This window comes from Microtus pennsylvanicus, chromosome 12 (assembly GCF_037038515.1).
Source record: "Microtus pennsylvanicus isolate mMicPen1 chromosome 12, mMicPen1.hap1, whole genome shotgun sequence".
NCBI classification, from domain to species: Eukaryota; Metazoa; Chordata; class Mammalia; order Rodentia; family Cricetidae; genus Microtus; species Microtus pennsylvanicus.
The window spans coordinates 14,331,265-14,357,178 of record NC_134590.1 but is presented as its reverse complement, the minus strand read 5'-3'; the positions used below and the strand labels follow the sequence as shown (position 1 = coordinate 14,357,178).

The 25,914-nt window shown below is 41.0% G+C and overlaps 2 protein-coding genes across 4 annotated transcripts in view; both read left to right on the top strand.

Annotated features, from left to right (window-relative positions):
* Positions 1–10,290, top strand: part of Mthfd2l (methylenetetrahydrofolate dehydrogenase (NADP+ dependent) 2 like) — a 90,024-nt gene extending 79,734 nt beyond the window's left edge. For all 3 annotated transcript variants that reach the window (XM_075942771.1, XM_075942770.1, XM_075942772.1), the window contains one exon: positions 8,580–10,290. In XM_075942771.1, the coding sequence (XP_075798886.1) occupies positions 8,580–8,692 (113 nt within the window). In that variant the 3' untranslated portion in view covers positions 8,693–10,290. The remainder of the gene's footprint in view (positions 1–8,579) is intronic.
* Positions 10,291–18,541: 8,251 nt separating this feature from the next.
* Epgn (epithelial mitogen) lies at positions 18,542–24,474 on the top strand. The gene is made up of 5 exons (XM_075943483.1): positions 18,542–18,599; positions 19,086–19,181; positions 21,553–21,673; positions 22,688–22,840; positions 24,396–24,474. Exons 1-5 carry the CDS (start codon positions 18,557–18,559, stop codon positions 24,448–24,450), a joined length of 468 nt encoding a protein of 155 aa, XP_075799598.1. The 5' UTR covers positions 18,542–18,556; the 3' UTR covers positions 24,451–24,474.
* The last annotated feature ends 1,440 nt before the right edge of the window (positions 24,475–25,914 follow it).

Here is a 25,914-nt window from a genome sequence, read left to right as displayed (position 1 = left end):
CTTCAAACTATATAAATCTTTTAATTTTATTTTTCATTTTGGAAGCATCTAGCTATCTTAACCTTCTCTATAACTTTATATCTCTTTCTTTCTTTCTTTCTTTCTTTCTTTCTTTCTTTCTTTCTTTCTTTCTTTCTTTCTTTCTTTCTTTCTTTCTGAGTCAGGGTTTTTGTAAGTAGCCTTGGTTGTCCTGGAACTCACTCTGTAGATCTGTAGATCAGGCTGTCCTTGAACTCAGAGATCTCCCTCCATCTGCCTTCAGACTGTTGGAACTAAAGGTGCTTATAACCATCACCTGGTGTTTCCCCTCTCTGTAAATCTGGAAACATCCAATCATTATATAAACCTTTATCCTGTTTTCTTCATCTGAAAATACCCAAGTACTTTAACACACACACACACACACACACACACACACACACATCTTTCATTGTTAAAATAATTGAGCTTTATATCATTCAATATTTTTATTTATTTTTTCTTCTTATTATTAAGAGTTGTCATCAAAAAGGCAAGTTTTTTTTTAAATTATTAGAGCATAAAGGAATAGCAAAAATTGATTTTAATGTCAGTAACAACATGGCACTTCTGAATTTGCTTTCTTATTGGTACCTGTTTGTGAGTTTGCTACCTCAGGAGGAATCCCATTAACTTTAGAAAAAGGCAAGGCCTGATTTCTACATTCAAAACACTTACAGGCCTAGTCAGAATTTGTATTTTCCTAAGTCAATGAATGACTGTCTCATTATTATCTATCTTTTTACAGTTTGTTATAGAAGGTTAGTACAGTTCATGAAGTTCTTCCTAGGCTTTCACCTGTTAGAGGAAGAAACACATGAGTGTGTTTTAAGATCAGGGGCTTTTGTTTGTTTGTATGCCTATTTGATTACTTACTTACAGCACTGTGGAAGAGCTTGTGAGCCTGTTAGGAGTCTCTATTGGTATTTTATTAATCAATTGAGAGCTGATAAGTAACTGAGTCTTAGTTTTGAAACTTTTGTGTTTAGGATATAGATGGACTAGGCAGGCAGCCTTGGTGGAGGAGCTGACAGAGCCCCGTTTGCTGCAGGTTCAAGAGCAGATGGCAGGACTTTTGAACTGTCTAATAAAGATAGAGCCCGCGACAAGGGGGTTCCACAGGACTTATACACGCATGGTGTGCCCAAAGATTAGTCCATTCCCTGAATTCCTCAGCACGTAGTGTTTGAGTGTGCGCCATGCTACTCACGGTGCGAATATGGGGCACGTAGCCATGCAAGCAAGAAGTCTCTGAAATTTATGCTTTTTGATTATGCCAAAATTTACTTCAGATAGATTCTCTTGGTGCCAATCAGTCCTAAGAGAGCCTTCCACCACATGGGGAGGTGAGAGAATGTTTCCAGTTTCTAAGGAAGTGGATTGCTCTTGAACTACGTCCCGTTTCCAGCTCAGCTGTCAGTGTCGTTCATTTAAGCTGCTGATATGATCGGTCGGTCTGATGGAAAATACCAGAGTTTTAGAATACATGATTATAAGATCACCCCTAACTTTACTCTGAGGGAAGGCCTGATGCTTTAACCCAAAGATTATCTGTCTCGGTAAGGTGAAAAGTTGGTAGAGGTTGCAAAAGCAGCTCTCTGGACAGACTGTGTTTATAGGGTCACAGAGGTCATCTTGAAGAACATGTAGAACCATGGAGGTCACCATGAGATCTGTGTCATCTATGTGCTGGTTGTCTCCACTGATGCTCACAGTGGTCATTATGAAGGTGGGTCTCTGAAATGAAGTGAATCTCTAAACACATTCTAGATAGTAGGGTGTCTTTGACACGAAACCTCCTTCTTTTTCTAGGAAAGAGTACGAAAACACATCCCAGGAACAATGGGGGTTTCTGATGTCTTTGTAAGGCTTTTTTTTTTTTTTTTTTTGGTTTTTCGAGACAGGGTTTCTCTGTGGCTTTGGAGCCTGTCCTGGAACTAGCTCTTGTAGACCAGGCTGGTCTCGAACGCACAGTTTGTAAGGCTTTCTTAAATGACAATGAGATTGTTAGTTCTGTCTCAGCATCCTGAGACACAATTACCTATGAAGAAGACATTTAACACCTAGTTTAGGTCAATTATGGTAAGCTACTGAGAGCAAGGACCCATCAAGAGATATGGAAGACTCTTCAACACTCTGCATAGTTTCTCAGTTCACTACTGATGGCAGTATTCAGTGCCTGGAGGAAAAGGGGTTTAGAGGAGGGGAGAGAGAGGACTGTGGAAGATGGCACAAGAAAATCATGTCACAGAGTGTCCCAAGGACACCGTGAAAGAAAGAATAGTAATGGTCAAGTCCCAAGCTGTCAACAGAAACATCATAGAGGTGTTTAAACTCTGGCAAACCAGAAGAAAAATGTGATGGCAGTTGATAGCATCCATGGCCCACGAAGAGGCCTTGCTGGTGACAAGCAACTTCACAGACAATAGCTTTTGATTTATCCAAGCAACTGGGTTGATATATGGCTCCATTTAGTGTTTTCTATGAAGTATGACTGGAATTGTTTTGGACACTCACATCTATGAAATGGCTATACAGATCACTAAAGATTTGATTTAATATAAAGAGGGAAGGGAAGAGAAAAGGAGGGGAGGGAGAGAGAGAGAGAGAGAGAGAGAGAGAGAGAGAGAGAGAGAGAGAGAAAGAGAGAAGAGTAGCTGTCTCACAAATATACATTGAACAGTAAATCAGTGAAGCAAGTCCATGTACGCCCAGTTCACTAACCTAGTGAAGCCAGTCTGGATGGAAGCCCAGGCCAGAGTTTCCTACTCCTCTGCCCCGTTCTAGGCAAAGAGCCCTCTGTGATGCTCCTTCTCTCAGGATAACCTGACAATGACTGTTTCTTCAAGTCTATACAGAAAACTGTGGGAACCTTCAGAATCAGGGAAATGGGCAGGCAGGATGACTCATCAGGTAAATGCGCTTGCTGCCATGCCTGAAACCTCTTAAGCCTGGAACCCTCACGGTGAGAGGAGAATGGACTCTTGCAAGTTTTCCTTTGGCTCACTTACCCACACATGCAATCACAAGTAAGTGCACGCGCGCGCGCACGCACACACACACAGACACACACACAGTAAGTTAATCAATCAATTGATAAGTACAATTTTAAAAAAAGAATTAGCCACGCAGATAAGCTTAGTACATTACCTCCATTATACCTGATCCTGTTGCCGTACAAAAAAGGTCAGGGGAGGGCCATGTGCTAAAGAGCCCTCCCTTTCCTCTCTGGCTCAACACGCATTTCAGCATCATTTTATAACAGCTGAATGAGAAAGTGGAGTGGTTTTGTGTTACCTCCTGAGTCATCCCGTTTCTCCAGCCCTATGCCATTCAGGTTTTTCTGGTTGTTACTCCTGCCCTTCGTTTTCCTGAAGCTTGTCTCCCCTTCATTAGAGTGGGTATGTCTGAGAGGCCAGGCCTAAGTAGTTTGCATTTAGAAGCATGGGAAACTTTTCCAAGCATGTAATTTAGACAATTACGTATGCATACTAGGAAGCTGAACTTCACAAGAGGGAAGCGAGGCTTTCGAGTTGCTGCTTTGAAAGTTGTCAACCTTCTAAAAGTTTGCAGCTGCCCTGTTAGAAATCTAAAGTTGACCACAGAGTGCTTCTTTAAAATAACAAACAAGCTAGAAAGAAAAACAACACAAGAGAAACTGGCAGCAACATTTTCTGTTGCTCCACCCAAACGCAGGTTTTTAGAGTACAGATACAGTCTTTCTTTCCAGGACTTAGCTTCATAAAACATCAGTAGAGTCAGTTCTGCTTCGATACGTCCGTTCTCTTACTGAAGAACCAGAAGGACCATGGAGGAACACACAGTGGCACTGAAGTAAGATTCACTACCTGCCAAGGACCTGGAACATCTTCCAGATGATGGATTTTCAACGATAATTTCAGTTCTTAGGTGCCAGTCCTGGGAACCAGGACCATAAAGTTCCCAGAGGAAGTAATGGCCTAGAAAACCCGAGCCAGAGACACCCTCTCGTGAGGCATGGCTGCACTGCCCAAAGGTTAATGGTCACATCCTTTTTCTTTTCTTCTAACTAAGTTGTTAAAGAGCATTTTAACATTCCTTACGTTGCCAGTCGTGTCCCTCGTGAGTCATCTTTCCACACCCTGTGACCACATGTCACCTTTGCAGTTTTTGAGGCGCATGCAGAGACCGAACACCTTCTGTCTTTCATCACCCTCTCATCGCCTCCTTTTGAGCATGAAGTAGTAACCTGTGCTCCATACCTAATGTTCTAACGCTGATACGAAAATCAGTTCTCGTCAAGGGAGAATAATGGAAATGAGCATGAAGCCAAGCCTGTCTCCATTCTTCCCTTCAGAAATACTGATTTTAGGTTCTACTATGAAGCCAGTGCTCTCCAAACCACCTGCTCTTCCGTAGCCTCTCCTGTCGATTCCTTTTACCGATAGATGAGCAACACTAATCTTCTTGCGACTTTCCCAGATTCAAGCCTCTTTCCACCCAAGAGATTTGTTTTGTTTTGTTTTTCCATCTTGATTGCTCCTAACAAGAGCGCTGCCTGAACTCTCTCTTTCTTCCCTGGAAAAATCTGGCTCCCTGTGCCACACCTACATCAGGTTAGGAAGGTCCTCCCGACTCATTCACAATACCCTAAACATTTTCCCTTAGCATACACCACAGCCTTTGCTCAATTACTGCTTGAGTAATTGCATTTTTAAAATATGTGTCTCTATAAGACTGTGAGTTCCAAGGGTTAGTAACTATGTCTTACATAAGGGAAATTTTCTGTGACTCTGTCTTGGCTGGTTTGTAATATGTGTAGGAACAGTAATAATCAGATATGAAAATAGGACCAGAGGACATTACATCTTGGCTGCCATGATGAATACTTTTGACTTTATCCTAAGGTTAGTAACAATTCTGCTAATGTCTATGTGTGAACTGATCAGACCTGTTTTAAAGAATAAATCTGGCCACAGATGGTATGGCTGAAATGGTAGCCGGGACATCACCCATTGCTACTGTAGACTATAAAACATGGTCACATGTTTCCTGTGTCCTGGCACATCCCCTTTGCAAAGTAACTATGCCACTATTCTTATCCCACAATTTAGAGTTTAACAGTGATAGTGAGACATGATTTAGCCAATGAAATATTACCAACTGTGATTCTGTAGAGGTTTCAAAACTGCCTGCCCATTGGGGATTGCCTAACAACCTGAAGCTTCCATATGACATAACTCTCCAAAACAATGACTCCCTACCTCAATCAGGCCTTAAATTTCCACCACCTTGTTCACATGGGAAGCACAGGTCTTTCTCCAGTACAGTCTAGGACACCGAGGGGTTTACACTAGAGTCTAGAGGGAGGGAAGGAGCAGCCATAGCTGCTCAGACAGGATATCCTAATGCTCTCGGGACTTTACCTTGAACACTATTCGGTAAATTTCATGGAGTAATAAGTGAACAGTTAACTCAACCCAGGGAACTAACCAGCTCTATTGACATCTCTACCAGACTGAGGAGGAAGAACAAATATGTTCACCACGTGGAATAGGGAGCAGGCATGTTAGAGAGAGTGACCAGTATGACCATGCCCATAAGTTCAAGAAAATATGTAGAAGTTACTTTACAACATCTGCTTTGTAAAGAGGTCATTCAAATGAAATTTTGTTATAATGATTGTTTTTCCTAAAAAAGTTCTTTTCAAGAATTTGCTGTTATTGTCACTTCTATCAAGCCTTATCCCCAGGGCACATTGCACACAGTTATGGAACTGAACGGGTATTTATTTCTGGGTGTGTTGCACACAGATAATAGAACCTAACAGGTATTTTATTTCCTTTAATTGTCAGTTGCAATAACTCTAAAACTATGATGATTTTATGAAATTGAATTTGACTCTTGATTTTTCTCTGTGTTCTTTAGTGGATTATGAACTTACTGACCAATCTAATACCTGATTCTCAGGCATTTTGTTATAATTATTTCAGTATAATTATACAGACATACACACAGATGTACACACACATTCAGAGATATACACAGACACATACACAGACACACAGAGATACACGCACATACACACAGACACATAGATACATACACAGAGATACACACAGACACACACAGAGATACAGACACACAGTATTTCTCTTAAACACATGCACACACACACTACCCCACTTGTAGAGCCACAGTAAGTTAGTCTGAATGGAGTTATTGCTGTATAATATTTCTGTGTTCTCTGCAATGAAGCATAAGGAAGCCTCCAAAACACACATTAGACACACACACACACAGACATACACACAGATGTGCACACACATGCAGAGAGATACACACACACATACACACACAGATACATATACAGAGATACACACAGACACACACAGAGATACAGACACACAGATACATACACAGAGATACACACAGACACACAGAAATGCACACAGAGACAGAGACACACAGATGCATAGGCACACACAGATGGACAAAGACAGCTATACACAGACATACACACAGAGATAAACATGCATACACACACACACAAACACACACACACACACACACACACACACACACACACACACACTGGAAGCATCCTTTTTATAAGCAGGTACAAAGCCAGCCTGCTCTTAGGAAAACGTTCTATGAGTTGTTCTAGTGACTCTGTGCTCATTAACTTACTCTTTTCTAGACATGATCAAGGAAGATGTATTTCACAATATCAAACATGACCTGAATTTTTATCTTCTCTCAAGACTAATCTCATCTCAAACCATCTGTGGTACTCCACAAGCATATAACTTATGAAAGCCTTGAGACGGTTATACAAAATTGTTATTAGAAAATATTTATTATTAAAGAAACAAGGTCTTATTTTATTGTCCAGACTTGCTGTGAATTTCTGGGTGCAAGTTACTCTCCTTCTCAGCCTCATGAGTCCTGGGACTATAGATGACAGTGCTTCCTAGATGAGCACTTTTCCTTTACCCACTGACGTCATCTGCTAGGGTTTCCTCACCTGAAAAGGGTGTTCCTCTTCCTTATGTAAATAGACCATAAACTACAATAACACCATCCAACAACATGCATATAAACTTCTTTCTTCTCTTAAGAAAATTAAAAAAGTCGGAGAAACCTAATATGTGCTTTTAAATCAAACTTACTATTTTTTCCCTCTCATCACTGTGTACAAACCTTGCCTCCATGTGTATTCACTTCGTTTCATACATAAAATATAATTGATGTTCAACTGTGTTTGCAGCAATGCTTAATCTTCTGCCCTCTGAGTAATGTGCAGACATCCACTAATGCTAATAAAGGCTTGTTAACATCCAGGGAAGTCCCAACCCAAGGCAGGTGAAGATCCGCATGAAGGACAGGCAGGACAGGATGCACACGTATGGTTTCCACTAGCAACCTAGGCAAAAAGTGCAGATTCTGAGCTAAGATGTCGTATAGGTGTTTAATGCAACAGCCCATTCCCAGTCCTATCCCTCAATGCAGTTCTTACTTTTTGAGCATGAATGTAATCCTAAGCATGTGATTAAAAGACACAATTTGCAAAAGGAAGATTGTGCGACTCAGGTATACCAGTGGTTTATTGGACCTGACATCAGAGGAAGAAAATGGCCCATACTGCTTGCTAAGCAGCTTTGTGATTTGAAGTGTAACATGGGACTTGTACTGTAAATGCTCTGAATAAAAAAGTGGGAAAATGGGTATGTTGAAGCTGCTTCCAGTGTGTTTCTTTTTATTCAGAACATCCTAGTATTCATTGCTCTCCCTTCAGCCACTGGGGACTTTTACATAATACACCTATACTGGGAAGGGGTGCAATTCGGAAATATAGAATTTTTCAAACCTAGTTGTGCCTCTGTCAAAGAGGAGAGGGATGAGTTCCTGCATCCCATCTTTTGGTTATGACCAATTTCATATCCTTTTGAGTTAGTTAAGTGAAATTGTTAGATAAGAGATCCTCTACGTGTCTCCTCCCCAAATCAGCTCCCATCATCCTGTAGGCTGGCTGACTCACCCTCTCAAAGCCAGCTATGTTATGGCTAACCTGCAGTGCTCAGAGACTCTCTCTCTCCCATAACTGTGAGCAAGCCCAGCAGCCCCTGATGTCCAGACTTGGGACAACCTTGAAATATGCTTAAGACCTTGCCTTGCTGCCCTGTGGCTCCTGGCACATGGCATCTAAGCTAAATCAGATGAACGTGTTCCCACTTTAGGGCTCCACGTGACTACCTATAGCTGTGTGAGTAATGTTAGCCCAACTTCCATTCTGTAAGCCTACTTTTTTCTACAAGTTATAGCATGAATGTCAGGCAATCACATTGATCATAGCTTATTGCTTTTGTTCATATAAAACTGAAGTGTGGAAATTGAGTATATCCTTTGGTGTCCAACATAGATATCAAAAAGTGTGTGTGTGTGTGTGTGTGTGTTCAATATAGCCTACTTCAGCTTATAAATGATTGGAGGTTTATGGAACCATGTTGATAATAAGGAAATAGACGTAAAAGATGGTATTCTTAGATGCACCTAAACGAAGAAATGTTCTGTCTCCTCAGCTGTTAAGGAGAAAGCCAGCTTCATCACTCCAGTGCCAGGAGGTGTGGGACCCATGACTGTCGCCATGCTTCTGAGGAACACGCTGCTGGCTGCTAAGAGTATCACATACTAGATCACACAGGAGATCTAGTATCAAAATGGATAATGCTGCTTATTTATTCGACAACAGGCAGAACTATTTCTATTTTACTACAAAGCTATTTATTTCTACATTGTATTTATTTTTTCATCAGTGGAATCATCATGGAACTAATTATTTACACAACCTATTGAATTTCTTGCTACTAGATTTTGAGTTTTAAGAAAAGAAACCAAACAATTCCAACGATAAGTTTGGTAACAATTCTTTATTTTATGGATATTTGTTCATAATGTTAAAACAAATGAATAATTCATATTAAATAAATATATTTTTGACATACCCTAAATATCACACACAGTATGTTTTTGAACACTGTTTTGTCAGCCAAATGGGTACCATGGAAATTGTAATTTGTTATAGCCGTGATTTTTTTAATATAGTTCATTATTCTAGGTTGTCTGTTGAAGAAGAACTTATCTGTTAGGAGGAAGATAGAATGTTGAAAATGAAGTCTTTATCTCAGCTATCTTCCAGCATCCCACAAGGCAATCCTATGGAAAAATTGACGTTTTAGTCGAGAAACAAAACTATTTAGGCAAAAGTCGCCATGCTACTTGGAAAACTAAAACCTGTTGACTTGGGGTAGTACAAGGGCATATGTGTTAGGTGCCACATCACTGAGTTCACTGGTGTGGGATAAGACTGTGTGTGTTAGGTTTTCACACTATAGAAGGAGCTGCGGGCTGCATTTCCGCCTGGGTCCCGCACTCCTGGCTAGTTTATGCCCCGAAATAACTGCACAGAAACTGTATTCTTTTAAACACTGCCTGACCCATTAATTCTAGCCTCTTATTGGCTAACTCTCACATCTCAATTAACCCATTTCTAATAATATGTGTAGCACCACGAGGTGGTAGCTTACCAAGAAAGATCTTAACCTGTGTCTGTCTCAGAGAGGAGAATCATGGCGACTGACCTCACTGCCTTCTTCCCAGCATCCTGTTCTGTTTGCTCCACCTACCTAATTTTCTGTCCTATTAAAGGGCCAAGGCAGTTTCTTTATTTAACCAATGAAATCAACACAAAACAGAATACTCTCCCATATCATCACACTGTTTATTTCTCTTCACTAGTGATAATAGAAATTCTCAAAACAAATGAACGTACATAGTCAAATGAGAGTGATCTTCCCCAAAGTGTCAACCAAACACAGTGCTGATGCTGTGTGAGTGACTATGCCATTGAAGAACTGTCATATGTTTATTCTTGGAATAGAAATATGATAGAATTATGTTTTCATTTTACTAAAATTGAAACCTGAGATATAGCTAAAAGCCAGTCTTTGTGCAAACATTTCTTCTCTTTTCCAGGATAGTAATTAGCTTCTAACTACAGATGCTGTGTTTCTAATACAATTGAAATTGGGAAATATGTGTGACTGTTGAAGGCTTTTAAAGTCTAGATCCATATAATTGGTACTAAAGTTTCATGCCCAGATCCCAGTATGTTTATGTACTAATAATGGTTCTTGTTTAATGCATGTGTTTATCAGTGTGCCTCTTGATCCTCTGTGTGAAAATAGACTAGCTGTTTATAACTAGTGTTTCAACTGTCCAATAAAAGCAATTTGAAGAAGAATTACAGCTATGTTCTTTTCTTAAGATAGCTCTTATTTTTTGGTGGTGGTGGTTGTGGTGTATGTGTTGGGGGTTATGAGAGAGAGAGAGATCAGGTTTGACAACAAGCACCTCTACCCCCTGAGAGGTCTTGCTGTCCATGTTAGCTGTTCATTTACTATATTCTGGGGAAAATGCATTGAGTTTCTCAAACATGAAAGAAAGGACAGTAGAATGTGTTCTACAGTGAGTCCAGACCACGTGGTCAAGTATTCCTGACAGAACTCTAAATACAGTTTGCAGGCAAACATTTTAGAAAGAGCATGGTTTTAAATAAACTTTAATGGAGCCTTGTTTCCAAAAAATGCCCAAAGATGCATAAATACAGGTACTACAAAAATATAATAAAAATATGAATGTTCCCCTGCCCAGTGAGATTAAAAGGATTATTTTGGTATATTATTTATTTAGGGGTCATTCTTCCCAGAGACTAACCAAAAAGAAAATTTCTGATGCTTGTTTAAATTGAAAAGGAAGACTTTCATCAAAACAAGTGCAGTGGAGTCAACAGAGTCAATGGGGACAAGTTGACTTTGTCTCTACACAAAGCAAAGTCACACAGGGGATTTATAAATGGAGTCACGGAGATGCTAAAACAAACACATGAGGAATATGTTTAGATATCAAGAAGGGGGAAGTTCTTGCTGGCATGATTTGTTAATTTTCTTGGTAATAGTGGACCAGAGACTTTGACACCAATGTATTGCATGGGAAAAAGGAACTGCATCACAGATAAATACACAGATAAATAAAAGGTGTGGGATGGGGTTGTCATGACCTGAGTTAGCAAGATTCTCTGCTGCAACTGAATTCAATTGCCTGAGGTATAGGCTTTGTCAACAGGAGGGCTCAGAATAGTAAAGCCAAGTATAATGTGAAGGCAGGAGTATTTTTCCATACATAATAGACAAAATTAGCTGAATGGTATAATTCTGTTCAGGAATAGTTGGAGTCCATAAACTGTAGATATATGATGTCCTTGAGGAGTGTGAAGAAACACTATTTTTCACACTGTCTTCAGAGAAGCTTAAAGAGTTGCTATGCCCAAGAGTGGTATGGCTGGATCCGGAGGTTGATTCCCAATTTTCTGTGATACCACCAGAGTGATTTTCCACCATAATTTGCATTCCCTCTAGTAATGGAGGAGTGTTCCCCTTACTCCACATCCTCTTCAGCATCAGGTATCTTTGGTGTTTTTTATCTTAGCCATTCTAACTGGTGTAAGATGATATCTCAGAATCATTTTGATTTGAGTTTCCCTGATGGCTAAGGATGTTGAATATTTCCTTAAGTGTCTTTTGACCATTTGAGATTCTTCTGCTGAGAATTCTCTGTTTAGATCTGTGCCCCATTTTTCATTTGATTATTTGGAAATTTGATGTCTAATTTCTTGAGTTCTTTATATATTTTGAAGAACATTCCAGCATTATTTGTAATAGCCAGAACCTAGAAACAGCCTAGATGCATCTTGACCAAAGAATGGATAAAGAAAATCTGGTGTATTTACACAATGGAGTACTACTCAACAGTAAAAAACTGTGACATCTTGAAATTTGTCTGCAGACAGATGGAACTAGAAAAAAACCATCCTGAGTAAGATAGCACAGACCTAGAAAGATGAACATGGTATGTACTCATTCTGAATAGATACTAATTATAAAGGATAACGAGCCTATAGTCCATGATCCTAGAGAAGCTGTTGCACAGAGAGAATTTGTTAGAGGAGCGGTCACTTGTTTGTTCCCAGCTGCTTAGCCCTGAAATAATCACACAGAAACTGTATTAATTAAATCACTGCTTGGCCCATTAGCTCTAGCTTCTTATTGGATAACTCTTACATATTAATTTACCCACTTCTATTAATTTGTGTATTGCCACGTGACTGTGGCTTATCAGCTAACATTCTGTCTGGCTCCTGTGGGGCTACATGGCTTCTCTCTGACTCCACCTTCTTCGTCCCAGCATTCCGCTTAGTTTTCCCTGCCTAGCTCTGTTTCCTTATAGCTCTCCCATAGACCCAAAGCAGTTTTTTTATTAACCAATGATATTGCACACAGAGAGGAATCCCACATCAAGAAGCTAAGTAACATGGTGGACCCTAAGGAAAACATGTAGATTCCCCTGGGAAGGGGAAATAGACAAGGTGATGTGGGATTCCCCTCTGTGTGCTGTGATTACCATTAATGAATAAAGAAACTGCATTGGATCTATAGCAGGACAGAACTTAGCTAGGTGGGGAAAGCTAAACTGAATGCTGGAAGAAAGGAGGCAGAGCCAGAGAGAAGCCATTACCCCCCCGCCCCCCGCTAGCCAGAGATGGAACGTTAGCCAGTAAGCCACAGCCACGTGGTGATACACAGATTAATAGAAATGGGTTAAGTAAAAATTTAAGAGTTAGCCAATAAGAAGCTAGAGCTAATGGGCCAAGCAGTGATTTAATTAATACAGTTTCTGAGTGATTATTTTGGGGCTAAGCAGCCAGGAAACAAACAAGTGGCCCCCTTACAACAGACAAAGTCTCCTGACAAAATTGGGAGCATGGGGGTGGGGGAAGAAGGGAGAGCAGAAGGCAGAGAGGAGGGCAGAAGGAAAGGAAGAAGGAGAACTTGAAGGAACAGGATAGTCGATGGGGAAGAGATAGAGATGGAGAGCTGGGAAAGATATTTTGATTAATGGAGCCATTACAAGGCTAGCAAGAAACTTGGCACTAAAAAAATTCCCAGGAATCCACAAGGATGACCCCAGCTAAGACCCTAAGCAATAGTGGAGAGGCTGCCCAAACTGGTCTTGGCCAGTAATCAGATTGATGCACATCTTAAATGTTATCATAGAACCTACATCCAGCAACTGATGGAGACAGGGGCAGAGACCCACAGTGGAGCACTGGGTTGAGCTCCCAAAGTCCAGCTGAAGAGTGGGAGGAGTCATAATATGAGCAAAGAGGTCAAGGCCATGATGGAGAAACCCACTGAAAGAGTCTGCCTGAGGGAATGGAAGCTCACCAACACCAGCTGGACTGAAAAGAAACAAACAGAGGACCAAGCCAGAACCTCTGAATGTGGGTGACAGTTGCATGGCTGGGGCAGACTGTGAGGCCACTGGCAGTGGCACAAGGATTTGTCTCTGCTGCTTCTACTGGCTTTTTGGAATCCTTTCTCTTTGAACGGATACCTTGCTCAGCCTGGGTATAATGCAGAGGGCCTTGGATCTTCCTTGGAGCAATGTGTCTTACTCTCTCTGGGGAGTGGATAGAGGGTGGGTTGGGAGGGAGTGGAAACTGGGATTGGTATGTAAAATGACAAAAGATATTTTGTTTTCATTTTTTTAAAAGTAGAATGAAGAAAAATAATTGATGGAAGTAGTATTATAACACAAGAAAACATTAAATAGAATTTTAAAAATCAGTCAGGTGAAATGAAAGGAGAGTGGTGGAATTCGTAAGAAACCACGAGAAACAGGAAAGAAGATGGTATTCATCAAGTGAAGAGGGTTGCAGTTAGAGCCAGGAGATACTATCATTAGCATACGGAAGTTGAAGGGAGTTGACTTGGGAGAAGAGATAATAAATTCAATTTAAGACATGTTGAGTGTGAGGCAATAACATAAGACATAAGCAATAGTCATGAAGTAATATAAATCCTGGAAGGGGATGGATGTTCGTGGCTACTGGAGAAAATATAGGATTCAACAGCACATACTGGCAACGAAATTTTTAGACTTAGAGGCCACTATCCGCCTTGTGTTCTTTTACTCCATTCAGTGATTATAGATATTTGTTACTTGAACAGCTATTGTGTGCTAAAGATTTCCTCTTATTCTTTTTGTCTTATCTCTGTCTTAACCATCTCTGTGGTAGGTGAGGAAAGTGATCCTCTTAGTTACTAAAGTGCTCAGCCAAAAGCAGAGATCACATCACTGCCTATAAAAATTCTACTCATTAGGATTCATTCCAAATGAAATTTTGTCATGAAAATTTGAGTTCCACGTCTCAACTGCCACAGCCCTTTGTGCTGGTAACCATGGCAGCTGTCCCTTCCTACCAGGTTACACATGCATGTCCCCTGGCTGACTTTAGTTACTGAAGGTCAGAAAGGATGCGCTTCCACAAAGAGCATTCTGCACAGCCCCATGTTATGATCGCAGGAGACATCTGGTACCTTATGAGTGAATCGAGAAATGTCAACAAAATCCAAAAGAATTACAGGGCAAGTACAGAGGGACAAACGAGACTCACAAATATTTCCTGCTGACAGCGAGCTTTAACTTCTCACTTAGTGAAAGACCAACAAAACAAAAAGACCTGAAAATGCCAAAACAGGAAGAAATGGAAGAATAAACTTCTAGAGGTCCTTATGACTAGAGGAGAGATGAATGCTCTAAAATTAAGCATGGCATGAGGAAAAAGTGACAGTGGAGGACCCCTTCTCTTTCTTAACTCTGATTTGCTTTAGTGTGTATTAGCAACAAATGAAGATGCCAGCGAATGCATCTTGCAATACGCAGCTCTCTACCCTTTAAAGATGGACAAAGGACTTTGTGGTAAGAGGGTTGAAGTGACTTTTGTGTGGAGAGTGGTGTTGGATCCATCAGTACAGACCCCAGAGACAAAGCAGCTGGTAAACTCCTGAGAGTTGTTGCCTAGTATAAAATGGAAGCCAGGAAGGCAGAGGGGTGTCTCAGTGTGGCCTCGGTGACAGTGGGAACTCCTCTGGGAGTTAGTCACCAATCTCTAATCTCTGGTCTGAGGTGGAATATTCCTTTACACTGTGTGAAAATGTGTCACCGTGATTGGTTTGATTAAGAGCTGCATGACCGATAGGTAGGCAGGCCATATAGGCAGGACTTCTGGACAGAAAGTTCTGGGAGGAAGAAAGGAAGAAAGCCGGATGGGCGGTACATAGTGAAGGTAACTGAGCCATATAAAAGAGCACAGATTTAAAAATATGATTTACTTAAAGTTAGAAGAGATAGTGGGATGAGCCTAAGCTAAGGCTAAAGTTTCTTATTAATAATAAGTATCTGTGTCATTTTTCATGAGCCGGAGGCCCAAAGAAAATCCCAGCTACACTGATAAGAGTGAAAACTTTGATTCCTTTACTATTTACACTCTTATAATATGTATAAGAAAATGTATTTAAAATTCGACTTTTGGGGTTAAGGGACTTTCTCTGTGATTGATACAGCCACTTGTGTCAGGGGACACTGTAATTGAAGGTTTCTCTGCCCCATCCTGCAGCCACTTTTAAAAAAATCACTCAGAGGCTTAATATCAAGTACAAAATGATTGGTCAAAGAGCTCAGACTCATTACTAACTAGCTCTTACTTTAAATAAATTAACCGATTCCTACCCATCTATGTTTTGCCACGTGTCTCATGGTTTTACCTATGCTGTAATACATCTTGTTCCCCTGGAAACTTGTTGGCATCTCTCTTGACTTTGCCCCTCCTTGTTTGAGTTCTCAGTTTGATTGTTCCGCCTAACCTTATCCTGCCTGGCTATTGGCCAAACAACTTTTATTAACCAATGAGAGGAATACATATCACAGCATACAAAAAGATCATCCCACAGCAGGACACAGCTGGAAGAGTAGGAAGGGAAGGGCTTCTGAGGAGGAATTTGAAAATGAGAATAAAGTCCTATCTGATGCTTGTTCATTGGCATGTGACTTGAGTCTTTTTTCTCTTCTCTCTTCCCCCTTCCTCCTTCCCTCTCCCTTCCTCTACTCCATTCTTTTTCTTGTGTACTAGGGACTGAGTTCCAGTCCTCACTTGTGTAATTACACCCTCAATCACTCAGTTATACCCTCAGCACTATTCAAATCTTATGAACCTCCATTCATCTTTGTTATCTAAGGTTTCTTTTTTTAAAGTCTAGTTAGACTTAAGTTGCTTTGGTAAACACCATGACAAAGGGTAGTCTGGGAAGGAAAGAGTTGATTTGCTTATTGTCACGGGTCACAGTTCTTCATGGAGGGAAATCAGGGCAAAAACATGAGGCAAGAACCTTGAAACAGGAACTAAGGCAGGTACCGTGGAATAATTCTGGTTACTGGCTTGCTCCCAATGGTTTGCTCAGTTTGCTTTTCTACACAATCCAGGACCACCTTCCCAGGGGCGACGCCATCCACAATAAGCAGAGCCTTCTCGTGTCCGTCATTAATCAAGGAAATGCTCCACAGACATGCCCGCAGGACTGTCTGATGAAGGCAATTCTCAGCAGAGATTCTCTCTTTCCATTCTTAAAGCAATGCTAAGTTTACATTGTTGACAAAATCTAACCTGCACCAAAATGATATCTCACTGATCCTGGAATTTACCAATTCAAGTAGAATGGTTTGCAGCAAGCCCTAAAAACCTTCCTGCTTCTTCCTCCCAAGCGCTGAGGGTTTTCAGGTGTGTCCACCACCCCTGATAGTCCGTGGGTGGAATATCAGGATCCAAACTCGGGTTGGCACAATTACATGGCCAGCACGTTACCAACTGAGCCATCTCCCCAGTCTCCCTAGTTAATTGTTCTTACAAAGATAGCCATTGTGAATCTATAGCTCAGTCTTAAGAATGAAGATATTTGGGCCAGGTGTATTTGACACTGTTTGAGAACTTGCTTAATAGGTGATGAATTTCTGAGTTTGATTCTCTCTCTCTCTCTCTCTCTCTCTCTCTCTCTCTCTCTCTCTCTCTCACACACACACACACACACACACACACACACACACACACAGAGGGGGGGGTAACCTAACATTTCTTTCCAGAAATTTTGAAAGACTTGTGATAGTATTTTAATCCATAGTAAACTGTGTCTTAAATTCTCCACAAGGTGCTAGAGAAGATTCTCTATATGTAATTCAACTATTAATTTCTTGTGAAAAATAATGCCCAGAAATTGATGTACTAAAGAGTTCTCTAAGATCCCAAAGCAAGAGCGAGCTACAGGGTGTAGATATGTTTAGAGGAAGCCAAGTGGGACATACCCTTTCAGCTTTAAATGATGACACTTGTGGGAAGTGATTGCCCAAGCTGTAATGGGTACAACAAGCTCGGGCTTGTGTGCGTGATTTCTAAAGCCAAATTCTTATTGGAATATAGAAAGGGATCCTTTCTGATAAATATCATTTGCTTGATTTATACGATAACCCACCATGAACAAGTTTTCAAGGTTCAGAGAATATGAGCAAATGAAATTCCAAGCAGAAAAGCACGCCTCTTCAGTAAACCCTGTTCATAAATATTCAAAGTAATTTGGGGCACATGAGAATTTACAAGTAGACCCTACAGTTTTAAACAAAAAGGCACAGGCAAAATGACATATTTGGGCTTTTATAATCTTGTTTTAATTGTTACCGGGTCAACAGTGAGAAAACCTTGAGTACTGTATGAAATTGAAACTAGCAATTCATTAAATATCCCCAAATAAGAGGCTACCTCCATGATGGCTATTACCACCATACGTAGTTTCAATATTATTAATATATTGATTCTGGGCATCCAGATTTAAACACTGCTGTTCCTGGAACTTGGCGGTCCATCCTATTTCTTCATAAAATATTAAATGCCAGAATGCCATAAATGCTAATGTTATAGTATTAGAAGTAATTTTATTTAAGAAAACTTACCATGAGAACAGATAAGTAACAAAAACAAAAATGAAATACCACACATTCTTTTTACACAAAATCGGTTCTTCTTTATAACCATATCAATGAAATATTTTTAAATATGCTTAGTCCTTCCCCCCAGTGGCTGTGATGGAAGGGAATGGCGCTGACTGTCGAATGGAGGACTTCTCCAGATTCTCATCGGTTATGCTCTCTCCTGGTTTGCAGATGCCTTGGCTGTGATCCTCTGGCGCCTACGAAGAAAGCTGCGGTGCACCTCACAGCAGCAGGGGCCAGCAGGGACTTTTCTGCACTTGCGTTCATTTTTGTTGTTTTAAAAATTGTTTTACATGCGCGATGATGCCCACAGGTGACAGGAAACCAGTGTTTCAGGAGGAAACTTGATCGTATCTGTAGATCATGCAGGTATCCCAAACAAGTGTGCGAGTGAGTGCCTGCAGGCTTCAGGCTCGTGCCAGGAGCACATAGTTTTTGGATTGGTAAGAACTGCCAAATGACGCTTCATGAAATATAAATGAAAGAAAGACTCATGGAGCACAATAAAAACCCTCCGCCCTTCAGTCTAGAAGGACCAGGGAGAGAAGTTCAGCAGCTACAGAATATGGCTCCGGGGGTTGCAATGGTAGTCTGCCTCCTGTTCAAAGGTAAGTCATTTCCTTTTTGTTTTTTTTTTTCCTTACTGTAACGCTGAAAAATGTAAAGATTTAGTACCTTGAAGTCAAGGTTGCCCCTGGCAAGGATCAGAGCAAGAGCTGTGTGGATTAATCTGGTCTTTATGGAATATATGCTCTTTTTCTCTCTTGGTTTATTTTAAGAAGGCTGAAATGATTGCTTTCAGCAATTTGGACAGCTACTGCCCTGCAGTAAGCCGTGTGCGGTGATTGACTCAGCATGTAAACACACGAACTTTCTCCTAAGAATGAATGCATTTCAGTGTTCCGTGATTGTAACATTGCCAATGAGACAGCCAAAGAGTAGTCTGGAACTGCGCTTGTCAGGTTCTGGATCCCATCAACTATAGCGAGTTAAAACCAGAACAGAAAATGGGAATCCCTAGACAGACCCGCTTTGGATCTGTTGTTTGAGCACAGCGGAGACTCACCTGTCAGAGATGCTTTTCCCTACTACAGCCATGGCGGCCGCACTGACGGAAGAAGAAGCTGAGGTGCACATGGTGCCTCCTACCCCAGCACCGCAGAGCAACCGGACAGTTAACGACACAGAAGGTATGGCTTTGCCATTCTGTTCCAAGCGTCTTCTTTGAAACATTTAACAGAAAGTTGAATTGTAATAGAGACAACACTGGAAACAATTCAACCAACGTTTTATGAGATAACCAGCTAGTTTGGAAAGACGGTGCTAAGCTGAAGTGACAGGTAGCTGTGCCAGTCAAGGGTTACTTTTTTTTTTTTTTAAGGAGGAAGTGAAACGAGGGTGAGAAAAGCTGCCTGTCTTCAGCTGCTTTCCTGATGTGAGGCCTGGCACAGGTTCTGCTTGGATACTGTTTGACTCCCAGTGACCCAGGGTATCCAGTGTCATTGCATTTGACTTTGCCATTCTTGAGGACAGTCACTGTGTTTTGATTTCTGACAGCAAGCCTTGCAGCCGCAGAAATTATAGATACAAGAAACAGTGTTTTTCTTCATTTTAGAAACGGTCTTTTTTGTTGTTGCCCGTTGTCATTTTAGCATAGGCAGCGTTTCCTAACCTCTTCCACCCAGGTTTTGTTACTGATGGTGGTCACATCTTTTCTTTCCACCTGACAGTGCATGTCATAGAGGCTTCTGGCTGCTGCTGAGCACGGCGCTGTGGTATGGCTTGCAAACCCATTTGAACCACATGTAGAAAATATAAAGACATGGTTTTATCTTAGTGGCAGAAGGCAGAGCCATGTTTCCAGTGCCCACCCTCCCCTTTTCTGTCTCATAATGCAGAATGAAATGCATCTTTAACGTAGATAACAGAAATGAGGAAAGAAGGGAGCAGTTATGCTATATTTTTCCTTTGTGTTATTTTATTCGTGGGAAAATCTTGTATTTTCCCTTTGTTTTGCTGCAGTGCTGGCATGGACTCCAAGGCCATGTGTGTGCTTAGCAGACATTCTGTAACTGCAATATAGTCCTTCTTTTTACTTAAAAATAGAAATATCTTATAAATGTTTTAAAGAAGTTATAACTAATATTCTTCTCTGCAAGGGAAGAATGAGTTTCTCTGAAGTGCCCTTTCTTTGGAAATGGTATTTTTCAAATTTTCGTATTTTCCAGAAAGCTTTTCTTTAGATTTGGTTAAGTGAACTTGATTAGTCTTCAATTAAGAGGAACATAGCACAGCATAGATGAGAAATTCTCAGTGTCTCCAAATCAATTCCTAAGGCGATAAATTGTGCTTAAGATACTATAGTCAGCAAATTGAGTTTCAATTTTAAGTTCTGATATGTGTTTCCAAAGCAAAGTGATATGGTGTCCTGTTGATATTCTAAGATATAGACACTTTGTATTTTTCACATGAAAAGGAATGATTTTAGGTATTGTTTTTTGTCTAAAGACACCTGGGTGGAATCCTCTTGGTCTCTGGAGGAAGGCACACATGGCGTAGCATGACCGATGACTAACAGTGAGGGGATGGTCACTCAATACAACACAATATGCCGCTAATTCTGCATCAGAAAGGTTTAAAAATGGCAATGATTCAATTATGCAGTCGTCCCTAAGAGTCTCTCCCACTGCAGAAGCGCCAAGGATGGCAGCAGAACGTGTCCCATCTGGCAGGCCAGACTCAGTGGCATCCTGAAACACAGATGATTTCCCGAGCACCCTTTCCTGACACGGGTGTCCCAGAGGAAGGTTTCGGGTCACTAGGCTACACACCGTGGTTATTTTTGCAGTGCTGGAACAAAAGAAAGGAAAATCTGTTTCAGATGCCACCTCTGTGGCTTTGCCACTGCGTCACGACCCGGTAGAGTTGTCACTTAGTACGTGGTGGTGTTGCCAATGTCTGTGCCCGTCTGAGCCCCACACGAGGTGCGGCTTCTTCTATCAACCATAAGAGCCCCTTGCTAGACAGCCAGTGGAAATGTCCCCTGTCTAATTAGCTCCTCGTGGCAGTTGGCAGGAGGGTGAAAGGAGCTCTCATGTTTTCCTCTGGAGAGGACATAAACATCTATTTTAGTATAGAGCGAAGCCACATCCAGGCCTCCCTGGGTGCCACCCTCCCCACGCAGGGGAAATGCAAAGGGAAATGAGGCCTCCTTTCTAATTAGCATCAGGTACCTGTCTGGGAAACGTTGTTCAATATTACCTGCTAAGCTGGAACCGATGCTGCCACCTTTCGACCAACCCACCTCAATGCTCGGTTATGTAGCTTCTAAGGAATGGGGCAGTTGTCAGTCCACCTCCACCCTGTAATTAATTAACAATGTGTGTAGAGATATGAACCCAACCTTTTGTGTACAACACCCGCCCCCCAAGAAAATCAGGGTTTCAAAGGACAAAGAGCCGAAAATATTCTTGAACTAAAAAGACTCTTTACACATGCATTGAATGTGTATTGTCAAAGCAGGACACACTGAACGGTTGCTAACGTCCCTCCTTTGCCTAGCTGACTACATAGAAGAACCTGTAGCTTTGAAGTTCTCCCACCCTTGTCTGGAAGACCACAACAGCTACTGCATTAACGGAATGTGTGCCTTCCACCACGAGCTGGAGAGAGCCATTTGCAGGTAACTGTGAAGAACTCAGCACATCTTATAGACAGAGGAAAGTGGTAGACATAACACAGTTCCACCTGTCCTGTTTGGTGCAGTAAGACTAGTGCTTGTTAGCCCACTGGTGTGCTCTTTCTCCTGCTCTCACCGTTCCCTAGTTAGCTATAGCTCTTTGTGTAGGGGAGACATCCTGAATCTTCCCTCAACCTTAGTCCACATTAGTTTGTCTGTTGCCGTTGTCATTGTTCTGGTCATATTTAAGCAGTCACATTGGTGAGACTTCATGGGTGTCGCTTTTGCCACTTCTAGGAGACATAGTGTCATAGCAAACTCCCTCTTCCTGTAGGGAATATGGAGGTGCTTAGAGGAAGAAGAGGGATGGGGGATGTAATTCTATTATAATCTCAAAAAAATAATTAGGAATAATATATATATATATATATATATATGTATGTATATATATGATGATGAAATGTCAAAAGAATGAAGAAAAATATTGCTTGATCTGAATGTGACTGGGCAGTCTTCTTCATATTTGAATATGAAGAAGTCTTTTTCTCTAATCTACTTATCCATGTTACTCAAAACTATAGTTCCCAGACTAGAGTATGCATCGAACCTGGAGCTTCCTAGAAATGCTGTCTTTAATGGTCTATAACTATCAAACCAGTATCTTCATTTCTAACAACATGCAAACATGACTCTGAACTTCCATAGGTTGGCAGGATGAGACAGACTCCCACAGAAAGAAAATCTGTTCAGGAAGATGAAGCCCTGGAGCTGCCATGGACTTTTTTTGGCCACTGGCTTGCTCAGTTTCTTGACAGTGTGCCTCTCACTCCCAGCAGTGAGGGAGATAGGTGGAGGCATACTGACAAGACCCTGGTAAAGCTCAGACTGCTTCATTAGTGGACTGGCTCCCATGTGCCTCAGCAAAGCTGTCTCTCTTCTCATTCGTGGAAGCGGTCACCTGGTTGTTCTTCCGTCATTGTAGGCTTTAAGGCTGTGTATTATTTTCTCTTTTTAAAGGTGCTTTACCGGTTATACGGGAGAAAGATGTGAGCATTTGACCTTAACTTCGTATGCTGTGGATTCTTACGAGAAATACATTGCAATCGGGATTGGCGTTGGATTACTAATTAGTGCTCTCCTTGCTGTCTTATATTGCTATGTAAGAAAAAGGTATGGAAAAGACAAAGCATTAAATGGGCTGTGTGCTCACTTGACACGTGTTTACTGAGTCCCTACTGTTGACATGTGTGTCTGAGAAGACCCTCTGTAACATTTTTGGTGCCTTTCCATTCACTCAGACAAGTGGTAAAAATTGCCTTCAGATGCAATAGAACAGTGCAAATTTAAAGTTTTCTTTCTTCTTATCTATGTTTACCTCAGACAAAGTTCTGAGTGGGAAGGACAACAGGCCTCTAGAAGGCAGAAATTAAGTATATCTTACTGATGATTATGCATTTAGTGTCTAAAATGCATACATATTGCTGAGTAAAAAAGAAGTTAAAAGCTAGGCATTGGTGGAACACACCTTTAATCCCAGTGCTCAGAAGGCAGAGGCAAGTGGATCTCTGTGAGTTCAATGCCAGTCTATTCTACAGAGAGAGTTTCAAGACTGGCTACACAAAGAAATCTTGTCTCCAAAATCCAAAACAAAATTTAAGAAATACTTATTAAATAAATGAAAATGTGTGACAAATATGAGCCACTTTCTCCATAGTTGTCAAGGGTTTGTATCTTTAGCGATACTGTCTGCTGCTAAAAATCCAATATCAAGAACTTAATATACAAACAAGTTTAAATTAGTTATGTATGTACCATAATATTTCAAGTTTTCACACGCTAGTTATTGGTCATCAAATCCACACAACTAAGGAAAACTCAAAAATTAAAGATAGGCACATTAAGAACAAATGATTTTCATAGTGGTATTTTCACTATTCTCAGTTTTTAAAAATCAACTAAACTTCCGTGGCCAAAGTTAGACATTTCTTTTGCTTAATAGATGCCTATCAGAAAGAATTGAGTATGTGTTATATTAGCTTTATTCTTGTCAAAGAGATAAAGAATAATAATGAGAAAGAGGAGGAAGAAAGCAAAGAGGAAAAAGAAAGGGAAGAGGAGGAGAAAGAGGAGAAAAAGGAGGAGGAGAAAAAGGGAGAGGAAAAGGAAGAGGTGAGGAGAAAAAGGAGTGGAGATTTGTTGACATCCAAGAGCTGGGTTGGAAAGTCAGGTTCTCTGGGAAGAAGGATCTGAAATGGAGATGGTTATGCTTGTGTGGTCGTGGGTGGTATCTAAGACAAAACCTGTAGTGAGGTAAGGAAAGCAGACAACACAGCCCAAAGTTGCCATGCAAAGATGTGGCTTCATCTCCAGTGCAGTCTGGGCCTGATTCTTTAGCAATAGAGAGAATGCAAATGACATCATCTGCCCATCCCAGAGAGGAGCTGCTCTTGGCTTTAATACTCCACCTCAGTTAATCAAGGGTCACTATGCTCACAGTGGAGTAGTGATTGGGGTCTTAAGAAACTTGTTGGCAAAGACTCTGTTGAGCAGGGTGCTTCTGTGCATGGGTAGCTTCCTGTGACTGAGTGACGCATCCACCAGAAGACAAATGGCATCTAGGAAGAGTACTAAGAGCAACTGCTACAGCAACATGCATGTGTGTGTGTAGTCCATAGTGATCACACAGACAGCACTCTCATGGAAACCAATGTTCTCTCTGTTGCAGATGCTTAAATCTGAAATCACCGTACATCATCTGCTCTGGAGGGAGACCACTGTGAGACCTTACAAGGCATATTCTTCAAGTCATTTGTCAAAAGCAATGGGGACTCGGATGGAGATCTTCAGATGATACAGAATGCGACAAACTAGCTTGAAGATAATGGAAGTTTGGGTCACAATGCAATACGAGGATAACATTGAGCATTGATTGGTTCTCAAGTTTGCTGTCTTCGGGTGCCACAGGAGCTATGTGAACAAGCTACATAGACGCCAAGTTTACAATGCTACTTTGGGCTTGTTATTGTGTGGTCATTGCCACTGTAGGAGGACTTGTTTCATGCTTCTGATCATCTCAAATGTGAATTTTCATTTTAATCATTTAGTCCACATCAAGTCAAAGTAATGTCATGCCTGTGTTCTTCATGTACGCAACATTTTGACCACCTGTCTCAACAGACCTGATCTCAAACCTTCTGTCCTCATGGGATTTCAGGGAATTTGGTATCAACTTCTAAATGAAACCAACGAATGGCTCTTTGAGTGAACTAAAAATGCATTCAACCAAACCACTGAAAGAAAATGGAGTACCCAAGGCAAGCATAAATTATACCCAGCTTGGGACAACAGTGTGCGAACTTTATTTGCGGAGTTTGGAATAGCAAAGGAATTCTCAAGGATGGAAAGTCACCTGAACAGCAAATCCTGAGTAGGCAAAACTGCTCCTTCTCTATGGATTAGACGGCCTTGGGTTGGGATAATCGGTCCCCTGGTCCTCTTACTCATCATCCCATCCTTCCATAAGGCTCACTGGCGTTCATCACCTGAAATGAAGTCCTAGAATTCACCAAGAAACTAATAAGCCTCCAACTGATCCCAGAATGGAAACTGAGAACTAGATATAGGAACAACAGCTTGTGGGATGTTACCATTCTTGATCGATAACATATTTGTGCTTAGGTAAAAATGGAACAATGGTAGAAATACTTCTTTGGAAATCAGGGTCTTTCATTTGAATTGTGTTTCTGCCATATGATCCAGTCTTGGTCACGTCGTTTACTCTCTTTGGGCTTTGGTTACATTTTCTTCAATACCCATGTAGTTCTAAAATTGAACTATAGAAGAAGAGAAAGAAAGCCCAACTCCTATATCTGTACTGTAAATGAGATTATCTTCAACTCTTCCATTATCAACCCATGCCTACTACCAAAATACCCATGGGTGCCATCCTTAGTATATATCTTAATGTTCAGTTTTTAAGATAATAATTTATTTTAAGAGTAAATACAAAATGAGATTACAGAGTATTAACAGCTACTGTTTTTCTTTCTGCGTTTAATCTAGAACTAAGGATTTACTTCTTTTTCTCAGAAACAGAACAATTTGATCGTGAGATTAATTCAAAGAAAGTGATACTTGGCTATGCTTACAATAGCAGCTAGTCCTAAACCCGATGCGTGTATTGGCCTAGCGTTCCATCCACACTATAGGTAGGTACACGACACCCTGCTTTTCTCTGAGAGAAG